The sequence below is a fragment of the Carcharhinus amblyrhynchos genome, chromosome 10, assembly GCF_965287045.1.
Source record: "Carcharhinus amblyrhynchos chromosome 10, sCarAmb.v2.hapA, whole genome shotgun sequence".
Taxonomy (NCBI): domain Eukaryota; kingdom Metazoa; phylum Chordata; class Chondrichthyes; order Carcharhiniformes; family Carcharhinidae; genus Carcharhinus; species Carcharhinus amblyrhynchos.
This window is the reverse complement of record NC_137333.1, coordinates 43,270,187-43,293,915: the sequence shown is the minus strand read 5'-3', so window position 1 is coordinate 43,293,915 and position 23,729 is coordinate 43,270,187. Positions and strand designations below refer to the sequence as shown.

General features: G+C 39.8%; 1 protein-coding gene across 3 annotated transcripts in view; it reads left to right on the top strand.

Annotated features, from left to right (window-relative positions):
- The window catches only part of cep126 (centrosomal protein 126), a 112,628-nt gene extending 96,207 nt beyond the window's left edge, over positions 1-16,421 (top strand). For all 3 annotated transcript variants that reach the window (XM_080196939.1, XM_080196938.1, XM_080196941.1), the window contains 4 exons: positions 3,166-3,241; positions 9,402-9,611; positions 11,224-11,285; positions 11,722-16,421. In XM_080196939.1, coding sequence (XP_080053065.1) covers positions 3,166-3,241; positions 9,402-9,611; positions 11,224-11,285; positions 11,722-11,832 — 459 coding nt within the window. In that variant the 3' untranslated portion in view covers positions 11,833-16,421. The remainder of the gene's footprint in view (positions 1-3,165; positions 3,242-9,401; positions 9,612-11,223; positions 11,286-11,721) is intronic.
- The last annotated feature ends 7,308 nt before the right edge of the window (positions 16,422-23,729 follow it).

The window sequence follows — 23,729 nt, the reverse complement described above, 5'->3', positions numbered from 1 at the left end:
GAAGTATTTGGAATTGTGAAGAGGATAATGATGGACTTTAGGGGAACACAGGCTGGTGGAATGGGTGGGCATGTGGCAGATGAAATCTATTACAGAGAACTATGAAGTGATACATTTTGGTTGGAACAATGAGAAAAGGAGTATAAAATAGGATATAAAACTCCAAAAGGTTGCAGGAACAGTGAGATCTGTAGATATATATGCACAAATCTTGAAGGTGGCAGGATAGTTTGAGATGCTTAAGAAGGCATAGAGAATCTTTGGCTTTGTAAGTAGAGGCACAGTACAATGTTCCCAGAGGCAGAATTGTCCAAACCAAGGGCCAATTTGAAGTGATGGGCAGAAGAACCAGAGACAAAATTAAGAAAAACCTTTTATGCAGTGAATGAGTAGAATCTAGAATGCAGTGGCTGATCATGTGGTGGAGGCAGATTCAATCATGGTTTTCAGAGGGTTGCTGGATAATTATATGAAAAGAGAGATTTGCAAGTCTGTGAGGAAAAGAAAGATGGAATTAACTGAACATCTCTTGCCCTATTTTACCATTTTAATTCTAAGTGCTGTGCAGACTTGAGACTGGGAGTGTTTCAGATCCAATTTTTAGGCTAGTTCTCAGGTGCCCCAATATGCACTCTGCCTGAAAAAATATCAGCAATTCCAAATGGTGTTGTACAAGCCTGTTGGCGGGGCTTAATGCACCTGAATTCCTGCGGCTCCAATCAGCACCTCCAAATGCACGTGCACAGAAAAAAAAGATAGAATGTGCTCCCCTGCCACATCGCTCCCGGGCCAGCTAATACCTCCTCCTGGCCCCCACAGACATTGTTCAAACCTCACACATTACTGACCCCTTTATCCCTCCCACCCCTTCCATCTCCCAGACTGATCGTGGGCCCCCCTCCACTGATCTTGGGCAGAGTGGCAGTGGACCCCCCCCTTCCCTCTCACTGATCTCAGGCAGAGTGGCAGCAGAACCTTCCTTCCCCCTCACTGATCACAGGCAGAGTGGCAACAGACCCCCCGACATTGTCCCCCTCAATGATCACAAGCAGAGTGGCAGCGGATCCCCCTTTCCCCTGCCCCTCCACTGATCTCGGCACTTACCTCCTCACGAACTGGAGTGCCTGAATCGGACTTTTGTAGAGCATGTCTGTTTTGCACTGAATCTGAATGGGTGAACATAGTGGCAAAGGGGGAAGTGCTGGTAAGGCTGGGCATGCAGCCCCTTAAATCAATTTAAATGCATGCAAATGCATTTAAATGGCCATTGCCCCTGGTTCGGGCACGGTCCCAATTGCAGCCATTTTCGAGCCTTAGTAAAGAGGGAAGCAGCGCGGAAGCGGGCACGGGTCACACTACTCGCCTCACACCAATGGTAAAATCAGGCCCAATGGGTTGAATGCCATCTTTACATGCTTCTATGTGTTCCCATTATATGATTCATGGTATGATTACACAGATATTGGCGAGTTGGTGTTTGTAGGATCACCAGGGCAGGGTTTGTCCTTTGTGTTTCTGGTGTCTGCTTGGGCGAGACTATATGGTCTGTCCAATTTTATTGTATGTCAAATTTTCTATCATATTTTTATATCTGAATGGAGTGAAGAGTCACATGAAGTGTTTTTCTGGAGTTACACGTCAGACAGACCGAATAAGGATGGAGGATTTCCTGTCCTGCAGGACATTCATGAATGAGAAGGATTTTTACACAATCTGGTTACTTTATGATCATAATTAAGGAGATGAGCATTTTATTCCAGATTGATTAATCTTTTGAAATTAAATTCCTACATCTGCCTTGTGGCATTTGAACTCGTGTCTCCAGAGCATTAGTCCAGGCTGTGAATATTCATCTGGTAACATCATTAGTATGCCACCATCCCCTAAAATTAATGAATTTAATACTGCCTTAACAGAATAAAGAAAAGCAGCAGCAAACAAAAAGTTAATAAAAATTGGTAATGATGGAAATAAAGGAATTCAAAACACTGGGGAGAAGGTTCCCAAAATAAGGATGGGCAGTTCATTAATTGAAAGGACCTTTGCTTATCAGAAAGATTAATTAAGCATGAATATCTAAATTTCAGATAAATAAAAGTAAAGATTGGATTTTCTTGTGGAAATGTAATGAATTAATCCTCAATGTCAATGCTCTACCAAAGCTGAGCTTTGGTAGAGGATTGACATAGATAAAACTTGACATCTAACCATAGCTGCTGATAGATGGCTAAGCTATTTGTGGACCAGATCTGCTAAAGTTTATGGCTCTTGGGTGCTATGTCAGGAGAATGACTGGGATTAGAGAGAATAAAACTTTCACATGAGTAGAGAGGCCACAGGAAATGAGTGTCAAGGGCATATCTATAAATTATTATGGAGGGAAATATTTAGGGAGTAATGAAGGAATGATAAATTCAGAGATGAAAGGAAATGGAAATTACAGACGATAAGATTCACTAACGGTAGAGGCTATAGAGGAAACAAGGAAGGATATTCTTGGGTGAAACTCAAGCTGGGACTTGGAGAGCAGTAGAAAATAAGGGTATTATAACAAAGGTGAGTGATTTGGAACAGTGTGAGGTGCTGGAAAGAGGACAAGATGCTGGAGGATAATGGTGAAAAATTGAGATGTGATCTGGAAATAGAACCTATATCATTACCACATCATAAAGGAAATGTAGATGAATTGCAATGCAGAGAAATTAAATTCAGAACTTACAGCCTGGGATACATACATGGTCTATAAATGAATGTGGATTTCTGGGTCCCTGAACCAAAAAAAATTTGGTTTCGTTTATTATTACTTTAAATTTCCTACTATATATGTGGTAATATATTTTGCTTTTATAACTTTAGCTATGCAGTGTAGAACTATGTCAGAAATGTATTTGAAATGATCCCTTCACCATGCAACAATAATGCAAATTTGCCTCCATCAAAATACCAAGTAAAATAGAATTTGTATTGAACGTATGATCATTTGCATTAGAAATAGTGCAAATATTAGAAATCTTCCCCAAAATTTCTTCCAAATTAATTACTTTGTTAACCTATCACTAAGAAAGGGAATTATACAGACCAAAATTGCATGGTAATTTTGTAAAATTATCGTAACTATAGTGGTTATCATAACTCAGAGGTTGTAAATTATTTTTTGTTTTTCAGAACATCGAGATTAGTCCACTTCCAAGTGCCTTTGATCCAGTCCAAACAATAAATGCTGTTCAAAACACTGAAAAAGGTGCAGTTTATACTTTATGAAAAATAACAGATGTTGGCTTATTAAGTGCAGACTGCTTTGAACATATACACTCTTTCACTGATAACATATTCTGAATGCTGACAAGTACAGAGATAATCATTAGGTGTAAAAGAAATAGTGACTGGTATTGTCTATACATTGGTTTATTAGACCAATTAAAAGCTAGTTTTACTTTGCAGAACGGTATTGAATGTCCCTTTTTCACTCCAAAAAATAAATCTAAATTGCTAAGACTTCTGATAGTTCAATGCAATATTGCTTTAATTAGGGCATTAATGTTTTATCTTCATTTTTTTTAGGTTTTTGTGCATGTTTTAGTTATTTCTTGATCAGTGCTTTTACTTGTGACAGGTAGGTCACTTCTGACTAATTTATTGAGATTGTTGAGGAGAACACTGACATGGTGGATAAAGAAACACCAGTGGACTTTGAGTCTATGAACTTCAGATGACTTTTGATAAGGTTATGCCCAACAGATTATTAGCAAAAATAAAAGTGGATTGCATTGCAGTTGTGGTAAGGGTTGATAAGTGAGGTGAAGACAGAGAATAGGGTTAAAGAGAGCAACAGATAAGTACAGAAAATGTTAGAAATACTCTGCAGGTGAGGCAGCTTTTGTGGACAGAGAAATCAAAGTAACATTTCAAAAGTCAATGACCTTTCATTAGAATTGGAAATAAATATAAATGTAACAGATTTTAAGCAAGTGCAAAGGTAGGTGGAGGTGAGAGGTGCAGGAAAGAACAAAAGGAACGGTGTGCAATAGGCTGGAAGGCAGGAGAGAATAATTGATGAAGGAAAGATGGTACAAGTTAAAAAGGGGTATTAATCAGACAAGTAAAGAAATATATTTCTAGAGAAGATGTATATGGATATAGTAGGAATATTACAACAGCTAGTGTCCAAAAAAGGACATGATCTGAAATTATTGAACTCAGAGATGATTTTGAAAGTCTACAAAGTGCCGAATTGAAAGAAAAGATGCTGTTGCCCAAGCTTATTTTGAGTTTCATTGGAACAGTGTTGAAGGCTGAGGACAGAAAGTGGGACTAGGGATGAGAATTAAAATGACAAGCTCAGGATCATGCTTGCAGAATTATTGGAAGTATTCTACAAAATGATCATCCAAACTGCACTTGGCTTCCCCAGTATCAAGAGGACTGTACCATGAACGATGAATAGAGTATGCCAACTTGAAAGGAGTACAAGTAAGTCACTGTTTTAACTGGAAGGAGTGTTTGGGGTCCTGGACAAAGGGAAGGAAGAAGTAAAAGGACAGGTGTATCATCACCTTCAATTGCACAAGGTAATCTTATAGAAAGTAAAGGGGTAATTCGGGGTGACTGAGGATCAGGGCAAGAATGGCCCTTTCAGTTACTGAAAGGGGAGGGGGAAGATGAATTTTGTGGAGGTGGCAGAAATGGCCATGAATGTGGAGACAAGGTTAGAGGAATGCTTATTGTAATTCTGGGAGAGAGGGAGGGAAGGGAATGCTGAGAGCAGAAGTGCAGGAACTTGGACAAACACAATCAAGGGGTCAATCCACCGTGGTGAAGGAGAATCCTTGGTTGAGGAAATGGCTATATTGGAGTCACTGATATAGAAGGTGACGTCATCAGAACAGATGTGATAGTGATGGAAAAAACTGGAAAATAGTCTCCTTACAGTCAACAGGATATGAGGAAGTGCAGTCAAATAGTTGTCAGTGTCAGCATGGGAGCCTCAGTTTTTCACTAATATATATATTCATAAGTTGGTTGAAGGAACTGAGACCTGTATATCCAGATGGCACAAAATTAGGAAGCTGAGTAAATTGTAGGAGTAGGAAATTACAAAGGGACGTCAATAGACTAAGTCAGTGGGCAAAACTGTGGCAGATGGAATTCAATGTAAGGAAGGATGAAACCAGCCAGTTGGATCCATGAAAGACAAAGTGGACTATTTCATGAATGGTGAGAAATTAGGAATTATGGAGGAATGAAAGGATTTAGGTATCCATGTGCCCATGTCGTAATTTATTTCAAAGGTGTTAGAATGCAAAAATAAATAAAAAATAAGTTATGCTGAGACTTGGATAGATGTTACCTGGAGTATTGCATTGAGTTTTGGGCACCAAATGTCAAGAAAGAAATTTGGATTTTAAGTAGAGTGCACTGCACATTATACTAGGACATGAAGAGGTAAATTGTGAGGAAAGGTTGCACAAACTTGGTTTGTATTGTGCTCAGTCTAGAAAGTTAAGGAATAGTATAGTCAAGAACTTCAAATTGATAACGAGACACCATAGAGTAGCAACAGAGAAAACATTTCCTCTTGTGAGGGAATCAGGCCAATGGGGGCATAATTTTAAAGTTACAGCTGGTCTAATTCGGAATTAAATCAGAAATTAGCTACACACAAAGTTTAGTGTAAAATCCTCTCTAGACCATTGAAAGACACAACAGTGCAACTCAGTCTGCAATTTCAAGGCCAGTACTTTTATTTTACAGCAGGATTGTTGCCACAAATTTAAAACAAAGGGAAGGATTTTGAGCCCCCGGTGAAATTGAGCACAGAGGAAGGTGGGCACAAATTCAAGTCACAGGCCAGCATGCTGGTTTACCTTTACAATCCCATCAAAAGTGGCAGGGTAAGGGCTGCAAGTGGCAAATGGCCAATTAAGGATCATTGAACACCAATTAATTTTCCAGTTGACCTCTGGGCCTCCTGAAACATCAAGAACAAGACAGATACTGGGACAGTACCCCAGGCAGGCTTTGGGTGCTTCTCTGTCTACTTTGCCTCAGCTGCAGCCATTGGCCACCCTGTAGTGGGACCCCAAATCCACAATGGTGATCGGCTGCTGAAAGGATTTGTTAATGTATTAAAGAAGATGAAGAGGGAGGGGTCAGGGGAGGGTCAGCAAAAGCAGAGCATGGGGTTGCAGTACTGGCCAGCATTCGAGCTGGCCAGTGATCTAGAGACCCGTAACGTGGGGCTACAGTGCATGTGCCAAACTCCACTTTGACAGATCAGCACACATGCAGTGGCCCACTCAATGCAATGTTGCCAGCGTCTCCAGCGGGAATGTGCCCATCTCACAGATTTTCAATGTGAATCTCTCTAAGATACTCTGCAGTTCTCAGTGTGAGAGATTCATTTTGAAAATCCTGCTAAAAAGCCAGCAGGAATTACTCAAGTTTTTATGAGAATTCAGCACTTAGATTTTTTTGGGAGTGCCCCCAGATGTCCATTAAATCCTACTGAAACAGCTAAGCCCCCAGAGAAAACATTGTTTCATGGAGAGTTCAGGTTTTTATCTCTAAGGTCAATTTCACAGTGTTTTTATGCAAATTAAATGGTTTCAAAGGTTTGTGGTTTTGATTATTCATACTTCAAAGAATCTGAATGATGGACACTTTTTGCTTGTAAGAAATAACTTTCTTTTCTTCATATGAGAAAGTAATGAACGCACATCCGACTATCACCACAGTGTCATTAGTCCAAATTATGTATAATGGGATAATGGGCACAGAAATGCCATAGATTGGCATAGGGGGCATGGGTGGATGGAAGAGAATAGGTTGACAAAGGGGACATGGGGGCCATGGAGTGGGTGGAAGTGCAGATTAGGGCATGAGAGGTCAAGGGGAAGGCAGAACTTGGCATGATGACATGAGAGGTCATGGGGAACGATAGTTGAAAAGACAGAACTTGGCATGGGGGCATCAGATACCATCGGGTGTGGGCAGGGGTGTGACATGGAATGATGAGGCATGGAGAGTATTTGGTGATAGGTTAGTGATAAGGGACGGAGGGCCTCTGTATTTTAATTTTAGCTGTGACAAAGCCCCACAGCAATGAGGTGGGTCTTTTCAACTGCCACCACCCCTCACCCCACCACTCCCTCCAGCATTGAAGTTCCTGCCTTTATGGACACTTTCTCCAAAGGTGGGTGGGTCAAACCAGGAATTTTCCAGATTCCCACTATCTGCCTTGAGAATGAAAATCCAGGCCAAGATCCCAGTTGAGGCTGAAGCAGTGCTTTATAACATTTCACCATAATCTCCTTGCTTTCGTACTCTATACCTCCTTGAATAAGCTTTTTTAACCACTTCTCAACCTGCTTTGTCACCTTCAGCGATTTGTGTACATATAACTGCAGGTGCCTCTGCTCCTGCACCACTTTGGAAATGTACACTTTACTTCAATTGCCACTCCTCATTCTTCCTACTGAAAGTAACACTTACTTCTTTGTAATAAACTGCGTCTGCCTTGTGTCTGACTATTCCACCTGTCTATCCATGCCCTCTTGAAGTTTATCTCTATCCTCACAGTTCACAATACTTGCAAGTTTTGTGTCATCTGCAGATTTTCAAATGTTACCCTGTACACCAAAGTCTAAGGCTCAAGTTTTTGTCCCTGGGTTGGCTTCGAGATTTCCCAGCTCAGCAAACCCAGTCATTAAGAATGGCTGCCCACAAGTCGGACTTTTGGTTGGGTGGGTGTGAAGGCAGAAATAGAAATCAGGACAGGTGATTGTGGAATGGGTGCAGAGGTGGGCTAGGAGACTCTGACTCTGTGTTTAAAGTTTAAAAAGTGATTAAACAAATGAAAACCTAGTCTTTACTCCTTCCACTGCCGTCCTCCCACCCCATGCACACTCCCTCAGCCCCATCATGCCAATCCATATCGTACACAAAATCACAGTGTGCTATCCATGCCAACCTATGCCAAGATGTGGGTATGCCGGTGTTGGACTGGCGTAAAAAGTCTGACAACACCAGGTTTTAGTCCAACCAATTTATTTGATAATAGACTCACAAGCTTTCGAGGTCTCCCTCTTTGTCAGGTGATTGGAGAGTTCTGGCCTCAGACAGAGCATATAAAGCACAGACAGTTTAAAGATTACTGATTAGAATGCGAATCCTTACACCTACCCTGCTGTTCAAGACCTGAAGTGGCTGACAATGTGAGTGGAAGGAGCACTGATCACAGGTTACAGAGATGTGTATTGTCTCCAGACAGTACAGTAAGTGAGGTTTTGCAAACCCAGGCAAGTCACGGTTTAACCTATGCCAACCCATTCCTCCATCCATTCTCATGGCCTCCCCTACCCTTATGCCCCTTACCCATCCCCCACATACCCACTATGCTACAACATATCCCCCTCCTACCTCCCATTGCCCTTACCCCATCCACATCAACCCACCTTGTATCCTTTGTTACTTCCTGGAGAACCTGACATTTTGAGTTAATTTGTGTTTAAAAAGATCAGGCCTCCTCTCAACTGGTCTGCTTTGTCCATCCGGGATTCCCAGAGCTAGGGTTCAAAAATCCCGCTCAGTGGAGGCAGTTGATAATTTAAATGTCCAGCTGTCTCAGTGATAGGAAATGCCGTGCTCAACAACGGGACTTAGAGATTGCATCCATTTCCTACAACGGAGAGGCTGCCTAGAATGGCAAAAATCTAAATCATTAATATACATCAAAAAGAGCTGGGGTCCTTTCAATCCCTGGGGAACCCAAATGTAAAACTTCCTCTGGTCTGAAAAACAACTGTTCGCCAAAATTCTGTTTCCTATTACTCAGCCAATTCCATACCCATGTTGCTACTGCCTCTTTTATTCCATGAACTATCAGTTCACTTACAAGTTTGCCAGTTGAGTGGCACTTTATCAAATGCCTTTTGGAATTCCATGTACAACAAACACATCAACTGCATTACCCTCATCAACCATCTCTGTTATTTCATCAAAAAAAAACTCAAATCAAATTTGTTAAACCCAAGTTGACCTTAACACATCCATGCTGGCTTTTCTTAATTCATCTGTATATATCCAAGTGACTGTTAATTGTGTCCTAAATTTACTTGGGTCTTTAAATGGTACTGTCAGAATAAAACCTAATTTCACAATGGGGAAGGGTTGTGTTGTTAAACTTTATTAGTTTAAAACCAAAGCTGTCAATCTTAATAATGTGGTGAGTTTTGTTTAATATAAAGAGTATAAAGTCCCATTTTAAACTGATATAAACTTTTATTTGTTCCTCATTTTCTACGAGGAGTTCTAACTTTCAGTTTATATATTAATAGCATTAAAATTGAAATTTTAAAAGCTGAATAAGATTAACTGTTTTTCTCTGCTTATTTCCTCAACAGTTTCAGAAAGCACTGAACAATTTATGCTAGCAGAAAACCTGGTAGAAACATCTGCTGTAGACAGTGACATCTTGGATGCTATGGAAGCAATAGAGACTCAGCGATATGGTTTTCTTCAAAACAAAGTACAACGATTAGGCCTCAGTGCACTGTCATTTGAAGAACAAAAGCTTCTTCAGTCATTAGACCGTCTCAATCAAAGATTGCGCTGTAAGTCGCTTAATCTAGGAACTCTTGAACTAAAACTTTCCCAATCCAATGTAAGGAATTCTGACCCAAGTGGATTAAACCTTTGAGTTAAAGTTCACAAACGTTTTGGCTTTACTTTGATAGTTTTAGTTCAAAGGACCATGTTATGCTATATCATGGATGTAAATGTAGTACATTGTTCATCTAAATGAGTGATGCAAATATTGTAAGTGGAATCTGAGGTACCGTGACCTTTCTGCAAGTTTAACACACTTGCCTAGTTCCCCTGGCTGTGACACCACTAGACCTAGACAGATTAGAGATCATTATAATATAGTTTCCCTGTCATTACACTGGAGATCATGTTTCTAACTCTAAGTGACTGGGATTGATTTTACTTACATAATTTGTATGTAACTATCCTCTGCTCACTGCATTTTGCTGGAAAAAATGCCAACTTTTGTTCTATAACTATCTGCTACTCTACATTTAACAGGAAAAAAAATCATCCTGCTTTTAATGAGAAACAGTAGTGTTATTTTGGTCCTAGATTCTGTTTGCTGTAGGTTGGGTTAATTCAGTTGGCTAAATGGTGAACATGTGATATACAGAATGATTCCAACAGCCTGGGTTCAATCCCGGCACCAGTTGTGTAGTTCATGGACACTTGCCTCCTTGCCCTACCACATGGAGTTGTGTACCTTAGGCTATATCTAACCAATTATCTTTCTCTAATGGACCATATGCAACTTTTTTATTGCATTTCCCATCAACAATCCTAAACTTGAATTATAGTGTTGGCTGGGATTTCCTCTCGTGACTTCTCGTGTGTAAATTAATTGGGTTATCAAAAGAAGGAAAAATTGCTTAGAGGGAACACTTTAGATATTTTACCCACATTGATCAGGTGTTCTCCTTAGCAAATTGATTGAGGCAAAATACTGGAAACAGGAAGAATATTGGGCTATCCTACATTCCTGTTAAGAACTAAATAAAAGAGATGCAATCAAACAACTGACAGTAATAAACTTACTCACTATATATATCTAAAGAATGTTATTTCCAATGAATTGTGCACAAATAATACAGATTACTCACACAGGAACTGAAATATACTCTTATTTTTACCCTCCTCTTCTGAAGGCAGCTGGAATTGCCAACTGAAAGTATAAGTTACCAAGTTATTCAGCCAAGAGATTTATTAAAACCATCCTCAGTCTCACTCAATGTCCATTTTTGAACAGCAAATTGCTGTTCTTTTTCCAACCCAAAAACAGTGAAGATAAACTGCCTGCTACAATTTCTACTCTGCCTGAGAATAATCAACCCAACATAGAACAGGACATGGGCCTGTCTTGATATGTTAGGATTACTACACATAATGCTTTGCATGTGTCATTAGGAAGGATCCATGCATTCAATTTTTATGTTGTTTCTCAAGGGCTTGGTGGGGGGATGAGAAATCTTCTACTAAAGTTATCGCATTCAGGAAACCACACCTGAAAATTCAAACCCATTATAGTCACAAAATAATAGTTTAGATAGCGAGGAAAGCTTGGTTTCCTACAGAAAATTCACACTGCAATATTTATGGAAAGTTAAAAAACTGCTTTTCTTCTTCAACCTCACTTAGATATCCAAGAAACTGTTCAGAAAAGTCCATCTAATGGCCTTTCACGGATTTCATCTCCTTTTGTAAGTAGTGCATTCTCTTCTGCTCGAAGTCATTTCTTCCAACTGCCTTTTGCTGTACTAATTACCTTTGATGATGATGTGGTACCCAATACTCTGAAATGTCACCAATACATTATTTGTGAATCTGACGAGTTAGTATGAGATGTTTTCATTGAATGTTACCCAGATATCAAGCCAAATATTAATGGGGTTAGACCTGCTTTTAACTACAGTAACAATGATGGCAGGAAGCAGTGAATAGAGGGCAAGATGGATAGCAGAGCCCATTTGCCAGCCAGCAGAAAAACAAAATGCTTCCTCCCAATCTACAATATCTGACCTTCACCCACCTACTGATATTATATTGTATTACATTATCATCCAACACATTCGTGCATGTGAATTGTACAAATTATGTTATTAATAAAGCAACATTCCTGTCAAAATTTTCTTTTAGGTCATGTCGAATGGTGTTTCTGGCTCAAGGTCCAGGCCAGGGCAATCCTTTGGTGGCACACAGAAACATCGCAGCCTTGTTACTGATGCACACATTGAAAGAAAATATTGAAGAAATGAGACTAGCTGACCACAAAGAGCTGCATAATTGTGTACTATGGACTTTATTCTAAGGTGAAGATGTTAAACATGTACCTAAAGTTTAAAATGCACTTTAAAACAAAATCAATGTTTAGTTTAGAAAGCTGTTACCTCGGTGACAAAAGGTAGTGAAGTTTACCAATTTTACCTGCTCTATTTCTCCGTATTACCATTGAAAATATTAGTAAAAAGTGCCTGAAAAATCTATCTGATTAATATGACAGTAAAATACTTTTCCCTATATATAGTTCCTGGTGTGATTGTCATTGGATGATTGAACTAAGAGTACATATGAAACATTACTTATTGAGTCATGTTGCTGTAGCGTATACTGCTTGCACTGAATGTAACTGCAATATGGGAAGTCACAAGCAGGTTAGCCTGTTTGCTGTATGAAAACTTGTTATCAGGGATGGGTAGGGGAGACAGGAAATAATTTTCCCATGACTATGTATAGACGATGCAGACTCTTGTTTTGCACAACTACAATATTTAGTTTCTATAAAATGACATAAAGGTGGCATTGACAAACCAGATATAATTGTTGGAACTATTCCAAGAAAAAAGCAGTGAGGATGCTACAAATTGATTCTAACTTGCAAATCTATCATATTCTCACTTGGATTTGTTTTCTTGATTCATTCATTAGCAATGAGTGTGCATATCCATAATCTGAATAGAATAAGAACAAAATCAAATATTAAAAAAAATTATGTAAAGCAATAGATATTAGCTTTGATCCAAGCAAGGCAATTTGTTCATTTAATCATTTACCTCATTCATGCCTCTGAAAAACATATCACACGAACACCCATTTCTGTCACCCTCTCACTGTTCAGTGAAACTTAGCATTCTGCCACTAATGTCAAAATAGATAGTGGGCAATAATTTGAAATTTCATGGCATATGCCATGTATTAGATTTGCTCCTGCACATTTAGGTTTTAATTTTTTTCTCTGAGTGCAAGCTGATAATAGCACAGTGAGAGAAACAACAAAGGAACTAAGAAGGAAATGCAAATTAGAGTTGGTGAATTCAGTGTCAAATCAGGTACAAAAACAGAAGGAAAGAAAATTGGATTGAGAGAGTAAAGAAACAAAAGGAAAAGAAAAACATAAAAATTACAGTTTGCCCTTTTAGAATCTCAACAGTGGAAATCTGAAGAAGTGATACTCCATACTTAATTTTCATTATTGAAGGGATTGATTGACAATAATTAACAATGATCACATTCTTAAAAAGTTAATTAGACTGAAATGGACAAGACATGGCTTTCCATGGATGTGTTTAGTTTGTATTTATCAAGAAAATAATGCAACTTCACATCATTTTTTTTAAAGCAGCATCTTGGCAAATGAGATCAAGCCTTGGAGGAGGTGCAATGCTTACTCCAATCAGCTTGAATCATGTAGATCAAGCCCTAGAAAGGAGGTGAGAGCCCTGTTTTGTCAACTTGGATCGGGAATGCTTCACTTGTTGAGACTCTGAATTGGACTTGATTTGATTGAATTGGATTGGGTTAAAAAAAACTTCACACTATTTAATGCATTTGAATGATAGGGCTGATAACAGGATGCTGTAAATGTAAAGCTGATAGCTATACAGACAGCTTATAGATAACTACATTTAACAGCACATTTCATTGCATTTGAAATTGTTGTACCATTTGTACATAAAGAAGCATTGAGGGCCATTACCTTCATTGTTATGTTGTTATATTTTGGTAGATGCAGGTGTGATCAGTGACCATAAAAAGGGATTCTGGAACTTTGAAGTAACTTTCTTTTCTATAATTTTGCCTCTTAACTTTGCTTACTGAAATTATAAAAATATGCTTTGCCATAGTAAAGTTTAGTGAACAGAAGCTACATCTCCATCATTGTAAATAATTTTCATTTGTAATCCTTGTAAAAGAGCTGGTAAGTGTCAACAGGCAAGCTGATATGTGGGGCCACCTTTGCTTGTTCTTTTTTGATATGCACACATCCAGCACAAATAAATGAGTAGCAATCAGCATTAGAAACTTGAGGTGCCTGTTTATTCAGGGATATGAAAGCCAATTTTATCATTGCTGAGGTATACAGAGATACTTCTTTCAAAAGGGGAACATTTTTGCACGCTCATTGTAGAATATTCTGTATTTTTAAATTAGTCAAGATGCAGAAAGTATCAGTTTGAAACACTTTACCTTGCTAATTGTTCTGTGGGAAAGTAATTAATTGTTAATAATCAAAGTTTTGAGGGACAACAATTCCAGTTGTTGTTCTTCCAATATTTTGTAATACCTTTCTCCTTCCAATCGATATATAATGACGAATGACTATTTAGTTGGAAGCTAGATGAATCCTAAACATTAATTATAAAATGGTGCAATATTTTCAGCTTCTGACTTGAACAAAGCACAAGCAAATTGCAAAACGTGCAAATTGTAAAGGTGTGTGTGAGTGTGTGTGTGTGTGTGCTTGCATGTGCATGCTTCCATGTGTCTTTCTATCTCAATATAAAACTATGCAGAACTGCCATGCTTCAACTGTGGGCTCATTGGCTGTTCTTAATAGTAGAGCTGAGATAGATTCAAAAATCAGGTTCTTCCCTTTGATCAGAAACTGTGCAGGATTTTCTGGTCCTTCCCAACAGCGTGATCTTACAGTCTCACCAATGCCGACCCTCACGGTGGGTTCCCTGGTGGCGTGACCGACAAACAACACAAAATGTCATTAACATCAGTGGGACCAGAGATCTCGCCGCCAATCAATGGCGAGCTGCCTCCGCTGCCCAAAAACACGCCACGGGGGGAATGGGGAAGATTCCATGTAAAGTTTCTATGTTATGAATCAGAAAGGAATAATTATCTTGACTGATTATCTACAAATCCAAAAAGCTTTTGGTTAATGGGATGACAAACCAGAGTGACACTTCCTGAAACTTTTTTTTGGTGCAGTCGGCTCATGCGCCTAACATGTGAATATAGTTTGATTTTTATAATGACAAACTGAAGTTAAAATATCCTTTAATATTGCATTGAATTTTGAAAAATGTATTTTGAAAATGATGTAAACAATCTAATTTAGTGTTGTACACTTTCCAAGTCACAAAGATGTACAGTGGTGTAGTCATAAAATCAAATTTAAGCCTACATGCATATTTAAACATGTAAGCTTGAAGTTACTTCTTTGTTACATTTTGATCCTTACCACAGTGTTGTGTGTATTGATCCTGCTTACAAAGTTTTGTTTGTTGAAATTTGTTGTGACTGTAACCTTATTTGCTTGTATAGTTGTGCATTATTTGCTAAATTATACAAGCTCAGTTGCGAATGCTGCTGCCTGATTGTTGTTTTATTTTTGATATGTTGTGTCATCTGAACTGTATTTCTCTTCTTTTGTAATTGTGTAATTCTTTTTGAAAATTACAACCAAAATATCCACGTACCTGAAACTCATCTGCTATGTTTTAGGTAAGGGAGATATAGAGTATGAAATTGGATACCAAAATAGTTGTTTGTTAACCTAAAATGTTGACAACTATATTAGCAAGGCAGTTTATTCCAACTCTAATATAGAGTTCAATTGCTTTAATATTACAACACCATCCAGGGACTATTCTTTGAGAATGTATTACTCTAAAACCCCATCTTCATGAAATATTTTGCTTTTTTACCAATGAATGAAAAATGAGCAGTCAAACCTCAGAGGCTGATTCCTTGCCTCTTCTAATGAAAATTGATTGTTTATATACACAAATGTGTTTAGATTGGGATAACTCAATAGGCCAGGTTTATAATCTGTTGAAACTGAACTATGTTGGAATTCACAAATAATTTCATGATCATTTCCTGAAACAGAGCAATTCTGCATCACAAAATGCATTCAAGTTGTTGAAGGCATATTTTACTCTGCCTTGCCAAAATCTACAGTCACTTTTAAATTTTCGACATTTTGAGTTTTCTGTCTCTCTGCTGGATTTTTTGTTAGGAATTGGAAAAATTTCCAACTTGGTCCACCAGCTTCAGGAAAATATGCTTTAAAAAGCATGATATTCATTTCTGAGTGGGGATGGGACAATGGTTGTGTGCTGGAGCCAGGTGCACTGTCTTTGGATACAGATTGGTGGTGGTCACAGGGGCTGCTGAACATCAAGGCCCACTTCAGTTCTCTGGGACTTCATCCAGTTGTTTTGCTTAATATTAGTCCTTGTCTTTCAAATCTTTTCATTCACACACCAACCTCCCATGCTGCATGCAAGTCATGCCATCCAGTGCCCCCCTAGAGGTTCATGGTTCTGATAACCTTTACAGCTATTGGCAATGTTGCCTTCACTCTGTTCTGAGGTTGTAGGTTTCCCTGCCACATTTCCAAAATAACCTCCTCAGCTGAGGCATTGCACACAACGCTCCTCACTTAGGGTAGAAGACTGTCTTCCTGAAGACTCTGGGCAGATGTCACCTCCTGCTAAGAGCCCTTCTCACCCTCATCATTCTTTGAGCACTTGCTCTTTGTTGTGTTCTGCATGTGCAGACTAAAAGGGATGGAAACTACAGCACTCATGACTGGGAGCAGTAATTTGTAGTAAAAAGTCTGACAACACCAGGTTTTAGTCCAACCGATTTATTTGATAATAGACTCACAAGCTTTCGAGGTTTCCCTCTTCGTCAGGTGAATGGAGAGTTCTGGCCTCAGACACCTGACGAAGAGGGAAACCTCGAAAGCTTGTGAGTCTATTATCAAATAAATCGGTTGGACTAAAACCTGGTGTTGTCAGACTTTTTACTGTGTTTACGCCAGTCCAATGCCAGCATACCCACATCAGCAGTAATTTGAGCAGTGAGCCTAGTATCAGGAGTAAGGAAGTTGCTAGAGTCCATTATAAAGGATTTCATAAAACAACATTTGGAAAATAGTTGTATCATCAGACAAAGTCAGCATGGATTTATGAAATGGAAATCATACTTGACAAATCTACTGGAATTCTTTGAGATGTAATCAGTAGAGTTCACCAGGGAGAACCAATAGATGTGGTTTATTTTGACTTTCAGAAGGCTTTCACCAAGGTCTCACAAAGCAGATTACCTTGTAAAGCTAAATGCATGGGTTTGCAGTAGTGTCTTGAAATGGATAGAAAGCTAGTTAGCAGACAGGAAGCAAACAGTTGGAATAAATGGGTCTTTTTCCAATTGGCAGTCAGTGACGAGGGTACTGCAGGATCTGTGCTAGGACCCCACACCCCAGCTGTTCACAGTATATATTAATGATTTGGACAAAGGAACTAAATGCATTATTTCCAAATTCACAGATAATACAAAGTTGGATGGGATGGTGAGCTGTGAGGACAATGTAGAGATGCTTCAGCATGATTTGAACAGGCTGTATGTGTGGGCATAAGCATGGCAGATGCAGTATGTGAATAAATGTGAGGTTATCCGCTTCATTAGCAGAAATAGGAGAGCAAATTATTATTTAAATGGGTGTAAATTGTAAGGAGACTCAGCGAGACCTTGGTGTCCTCATGCATCAGTCATTGAAAGTAAGCGCACAGATACAGCAGGCAGCAAAGGAGGCTAATGGTACGTTAGCCTTCAGAGCGCGAGGATTTGAGTATAAGAATAGGATGTTTTGCTGCATTTGTATAGCACATTGGTGAGATGACATCTGGAGTATTGTGTGCAGTTTTGGTATCCTTATCTGGAGAAGGATGTTCTTTCTATAAAGGGAGTGCAGTAAAGGTTTACCAGGCTCATTACTGGGTTGGCAGCTCTGTCATATTAGGAGACACAAAGTCAGTTAGGATTATATTCACTGGAGTTTAGAAAAGGGAGCGGGGATCTCATACAAATTTATAAAATTTGAACCAGGTTAGACAGGGTAGACTCAGAAAGAATGTATCCAGTGGTTGGAGGTTCAGAACTAGGGGTCATAGGTTGAAGATAAGGGATAAACATTTTAGGACTGAAGTGAAGAGACATTTCTTCACTCAGTGGTGAATCTGTGAAATTCAACCATAGAAAGTAGTTGAGGCCAAAATGTTGTATGATTTCAAGAAGGAATTGGATATAGTTCTTGGGACTAAAGGGATCAAGGGATTGGGGGAAGGGGGTGAGGGGGGGGAGGAGGGAAGATGGGATAAGGGTATTGAATTTGATGATCAGCCATGATCATAATGAACAGCAGAGCAGATTCAAAGGACTGAGTGGCCTACTCCTGCTTTGATTTTCTGCGTATGTTTCTCTATACGAGCAGAACCTTTGAAGTGGAAACCAAAGTTTTCACCACATGCCACATCACTCCCTGTAGATCTCACTAAAGTTGAATAATAGTTAAAAACAGACCTTGAATTTTTCAGGATGGCACGTGCTCAGGGAACACATCCCTGCTGACCCTGAAAGGCAGCTGCTATTTCACATACTATTTCAGCATTGATTGGCAGCAGGCAGGACTTCTGTCTGCCCTTGAATGAAAGTCCACCTTGTAGAAATATCTTTCTAGCCCCTTCAGGCACAGCGCTGCCCTGGCCAGAGGAGGTACTATAGCACCATGCCTGATCCTAAGTCCTAGGAACCCACTTCAGCCAAATACCAGGGGTCCATGGAGTGGGAGGAAAGGGGGTTGGGAGAGGTATGATCTTAAGAGGGAGGGAGGATTGAAACTCCCAGGTCTCTGAGGAGAGGGTGCCCAAATCTGAAGAGGACTTCAGTTTGGGATGCCTGGCTCACCCCCCTCCTCACCCCACCTGCCTTCCTGCCTGAGATGGAGATTATTAACTTTTTCTATTTGGCACCCTGATCCAATTGATGCCCATCAACCTAAAAGTTGAGGCTGGGTGAGAAAAAGCCCTAAAGTGGCCATTAGGGGCATAAGTGGGCTTCTGTCTAAGGATTGGGGCGGGCAGGATTTGGGAAGAATCCCTTTCATACAATTTTATGCTTCCCCAGCTCAGAACCCACCTTGTGAGGTGTATAAAATTCTGGTTCATGAAACTAACAACGATATCCAACAGAAATCGAACAATAACTAACCTGAAGTCAATGTTCCCTTTAAATTGTGCTGGTGGTAGAGAGGATAGCAGAATGGTCCGTCCTGCTGCATATGTTATTCTGCGCACTCTGCATATCTCTGGCACTCGATCCCAGCACCCATGCTCACCAACATGGTGTCTGGTATACCACAATACAAATGTGTGCTGGCACATTGACACCACTTTGGACTGAAACATTATGTGTAATTTTGCAGTGTTAGGCAAGATTAAACACGGGTTCACTATATTGCTGCCTGGCATAAGGAAGTACAAATACAAAGATTTCAAAAAAGTAAGTCCTTCTCATTAGAACAAATTCCAGGGCAATACAATATAAGTATTAAAAATAATGAAAGGGTGAGATTTTTTCGGAAGTTGAGGCGTCTAATGTTTCAAGGTTAAGTGTAAGAGATGTGTAATTTGAAGCAATATTTACTTCTTTACTCAGAGTTGTGAGGTTATATAATTTACATCCGGGTTTAGTAATTGAGGCACAAACTATATCAACATTCAATAATTGAATGGGGATGAAGGGATGTGAAAACATGTAGGATAAATATGATTAAAACTAGTTCCTGGGATGTCATTGATGTGAACTAGTTGTGCCAAATGGCCTGCTGCCATATTGTACTTCAATGTGTATTTCTTGTGTAGCAGAGAAGTGGAATTTAAGTAGATTAATCACCCCATTGTAAAGCTACCATTGGCCTAGATGAACTGAACTTCAAGGCCTCCTTAAGTCTAATTTCCATCATTTTTCTTCTTCAATGATTAGTTCCTGATTTTGACCAAGCCTTACAAGACAGCGAAAAGAAATTAATCATTCTAAAGAACAAATGGGCAAAGAAGTCCCTATAAGCTGCTGTCCATCAAATTCCTCATGGAGTTTGGTAACAGCACTGACTCAACAGCACTCCCTCCTATCATTCCATTGTGTAGGGAATAAATCAAATTTAATGTTTTAATATAAAGCAAATATGTAAAACACTTAAAACTAATGACAATTTTATAGCATTGCATGCATTAGTAGCTAGAATTTCAGCCATATATTTGAACGTTAATGGGGACAAGCTGCTGATTCCAGAGATGATTTTTGCCAGTGCTTCCAAAAGCAGCATCAGAGTTGCAGCTGCAATTTTTCTACAGTTGATACTTGACAATGTAGATTTCTATTTCATGTGCAGATGGGCTTCTCCCAGCTAGCAGAAGTCTAACCTCCAAAAATAAAACTGTAAACCACAACTTTCAACCAATTTCATGTCCACAGTGTGTTTATTGCTACTGAAGTTGGAGAATCTGCACTACTTGTAAGTGATGCAAATTTCATTCCACCAAAGCCCCAGAGTATTACAGCACCACCACTTTTTAAAATACTATCAAGCGGGTTTTATGTATCTGATTTTTTTCTGATTATTTACTTCTTTACTCAGAGTTGTGAGATTATATAATTTACATCCGGGCTTAGTAATTGAGGCACAAACTATATCAACATTCAATAATTGAATGGGGATGAAGGGATGTGAAAACATGTAGGATAAATATGATTAAAACTAGTTCCTGGGATGTCATTGATGTGAACTAGTTGTGCCAAATGGCCTGCTGCCATATTGTACTTCAATGTGTATTTCTTGTGTAGCAGAGAAGTGGAATTTAAGTAGATTAATCACCCCCATTGTAAAGCTACCATTGGCCTAGATGAACTGAACTTCAAGGCCTCCTTAAGTCTAATTTCCATCATTTTTCTTCTTCAATGATTAGTTCCTGATTTTGACCAAGCCTTACAAGACAGCGAAAAGAATATTTTTTTATGTTTCTGATTTTTTTAACTGGACAAAAGTTTATTACTAGAAACATATTTAAAAATTGTTGGAAGTAAAGCTAACTTATCCACTGATTTATGAAATCTAATATATGCTTTTTCTCTAATTTTTTTTTACAATGTACAGTAGTTACACAAACCGTCAGAGATTGATTAACATTAGCAATTTAGTAAAATGTCTTAATTAATTATTTAAAACTTGTGTAGCTTCCCATGTAAAACTTATACAACTTTCCCATACACTTGGTCAGTTGAACCATCGTAACTATTATATAGGTATGTTTAACCATTATCTTGATTCACAGTGTAATACTGTGTTGCTTAGCAGCAGTTACGTTTTGTTGTGAGAAGATTATTCATTGTTGATCTTAATCAATTAATCATAGTTAGTCTTTCTGATATTCCCATAAGTGAAACAATGGTTTAATTGTATAGTTATAATTTTAACCTGAATGTTGGAGTCATTTGAGGACTGATTTATTATACCTGCTTTATTAACTACAGTGAATTACAAAACATTTTCACATGGTAGTTACTGAATCTTGTAAGAAACATGTGAACCTGGTTCAATCTAAGTAATGCAATTATTAATTTGGTGGGATTTTAACACATGGGGCGGGATTTTCCAGCCTCTCTCACCCCAAAACCAGAAAATCCTGCCCCAGGTTAACAGACGTTTTCATGGTCTGCCCCTTGCCTGCTCTGATTCCCTTGGCCGGCAATATAGTAAAATTCTGCACTTGCATAGAAAAAATTGATAGAATGCTGCTCCCCTGTCACATCATCTGTTGCAGTAAAAACTACTTAGAGACAATTTCAGGCGAAGTTTTATGTTTTTTCAGATGGTGGGGGCTCAACACCTGCCATTCAGAGAATCACTGGGGAGCACATCTCCGCCAACTTGGACAGGCCCACTGCCATTTTATGCTCAAACGGAAGCCAGAGTTCTCCACCCTATCCAGGTACAGTGCTCCAGTGGCTAGAAGAGGCACGGCAGCAACATACCTAGAACTAAGTGAAGGGAGATGGGAGTCAGGTAAGTGGCAGGGGTCCCGGGTTGGAGAAGGTAGAGTACTCCTGGGGAGGTCATTGGGGTACCTTTCAATAGGCTGAGGGTGGGAAGTCTAGAACTGTCTATCCATTCCTTGAGGATAGCATGCACCCAGTCAGACAGAGGCTTCTGAAAAAGATGACCTCCATCTCCAATACCCTGTCTAAGATCAAGGATTGAAAAGTATCTGACACCCGTTAGCCTACAAATTGAGGCTGGTCAGAAAAAGACTCTTAAGTGGCCACTTAATGGCCTTAATTAGGGTAAGGGCACACTTCCTATGTGATGCCCTGCCCATCCCACTGTAAAATTGCTTTCAGGTCAGAGCAGGCAGGATCCAGGAAAGAATCCAGTCCATGCAGTTTCATGCTCTTTCCCCGACCTCGATAACCACTGGAGGAAGTGTAAAATTCAAGCCTATGAGACACTGAAAAATTGATTTCCAGTTTGAAACTGTTTAACCACATTTTCCATGGCTGGTTTCATACAAAGTATCAATGATTTTAACTATAATCTCAGTTATTGCTCTGTATGTAGAATTTGCAAACTAACTTACCACATGGATGTTGTGTTATTTTTGGTCTTATTTTACCATTTTGATTCTAACTGGGCAAACTTGAAACTGGGAATGTTACAGAGCTAACTTTTAGACTCGTTCTCGGGTGCCTCCATATGCACACTGCCTACAAAAATATCAGCAATTCTGAATCACGCTGCACAGGCTTGTGGGCAGGGCTTAACACAGCCAAAACCTTGCAGCTCCAATCGGCACCACCAACTGCACTTGCACAGAAAAGAATGATAGAATGCTGCTCCCCTGTCACATCACTCCCAGGCTAGATAATGCCTACCCTCGGCCCCCACAGACATTGCCCCATCCCCACAACATTATGACCGCCTTATCCCCCCACCACCTTGCGACCCAGACTGATCACTCCTGCCTTCCTCCTCACTGATCACACAGTGGCACTGGACCCCCTTCCCTTCACTGATCATATGCAGAATGGCAGCGGACCCCCATCACCCCCACTGATCACAGAATGCAATAGATCCCTTCCCCCACACCGATCAAGGCATAGTGGCAGCGGATTCTTCTCCCCCCGCCCCTCACCGATCTCAGGCAGAATGGCAGCAGACGCCCCCTTCCCCCTCAGTGATCTCAGGCATAGTGACAGCCGCCCCCTCTCAATCTCATTAATCACAGGCAGAATGGCAACGGACCCCCCTCCCCCTCATTGAGCACAGGCAGAATGGCAGCAGACACCTCTCCCCCGCCCACTGATCACAGGCAGAGTGGCAGTGGACCCCCCTTCCTCCTCCCCCCTACCCCACCAACCTCAAGCAGAGAGCTGTTGGACGCTCGGCACTTACCTCCTCACTAACTGGAGCCCCCAAATCAGACTTCTTTGGAGCATGTCTGTTTCGCGCCGATTCTGGATGGGCAAACACAGTGATAAAGGGGGGTAGTGCATGTAAAGTTGGGCGTGCAGCCCATTAAATCAATTTAAATGCATACAAATGCATTTAAATGGCTGTTGCGCCAGTTTTTGGCATGATCCCGATCGTGGCCATTTTTGAGCCTTGGCAAAGGGGGAACTGGCACGGCAGTGGGCGCGGATCGTGTTACTCGTGTCATGCCCAACTTTACCAAGTTTTCAGGTGCAACGCGATGGTAAAATGGGACCCTTCAGTTTAACTTTTGTCTATCAATTTTATATTGTAAAGGATGGCAAATACCATAAATCACAGCGTACAAGTCAATCTTGCTTATAAGATTTTTTTTCAATGCCAAAATATGCATAAATTAACACCACACCCTTCCACCTTTTTCCGCCAATAAATGTATCTTAACTCACATTAGGAGTTGATGTTTATTTTTCAGCTCAGGAATACATGTTTAGGGCTATGTGTGTCTTTTAAATTAATGCATGGAATCAAGCAGACACTATGGGGAGTTTAAGATACACACGCAAAGAAAATATCACAT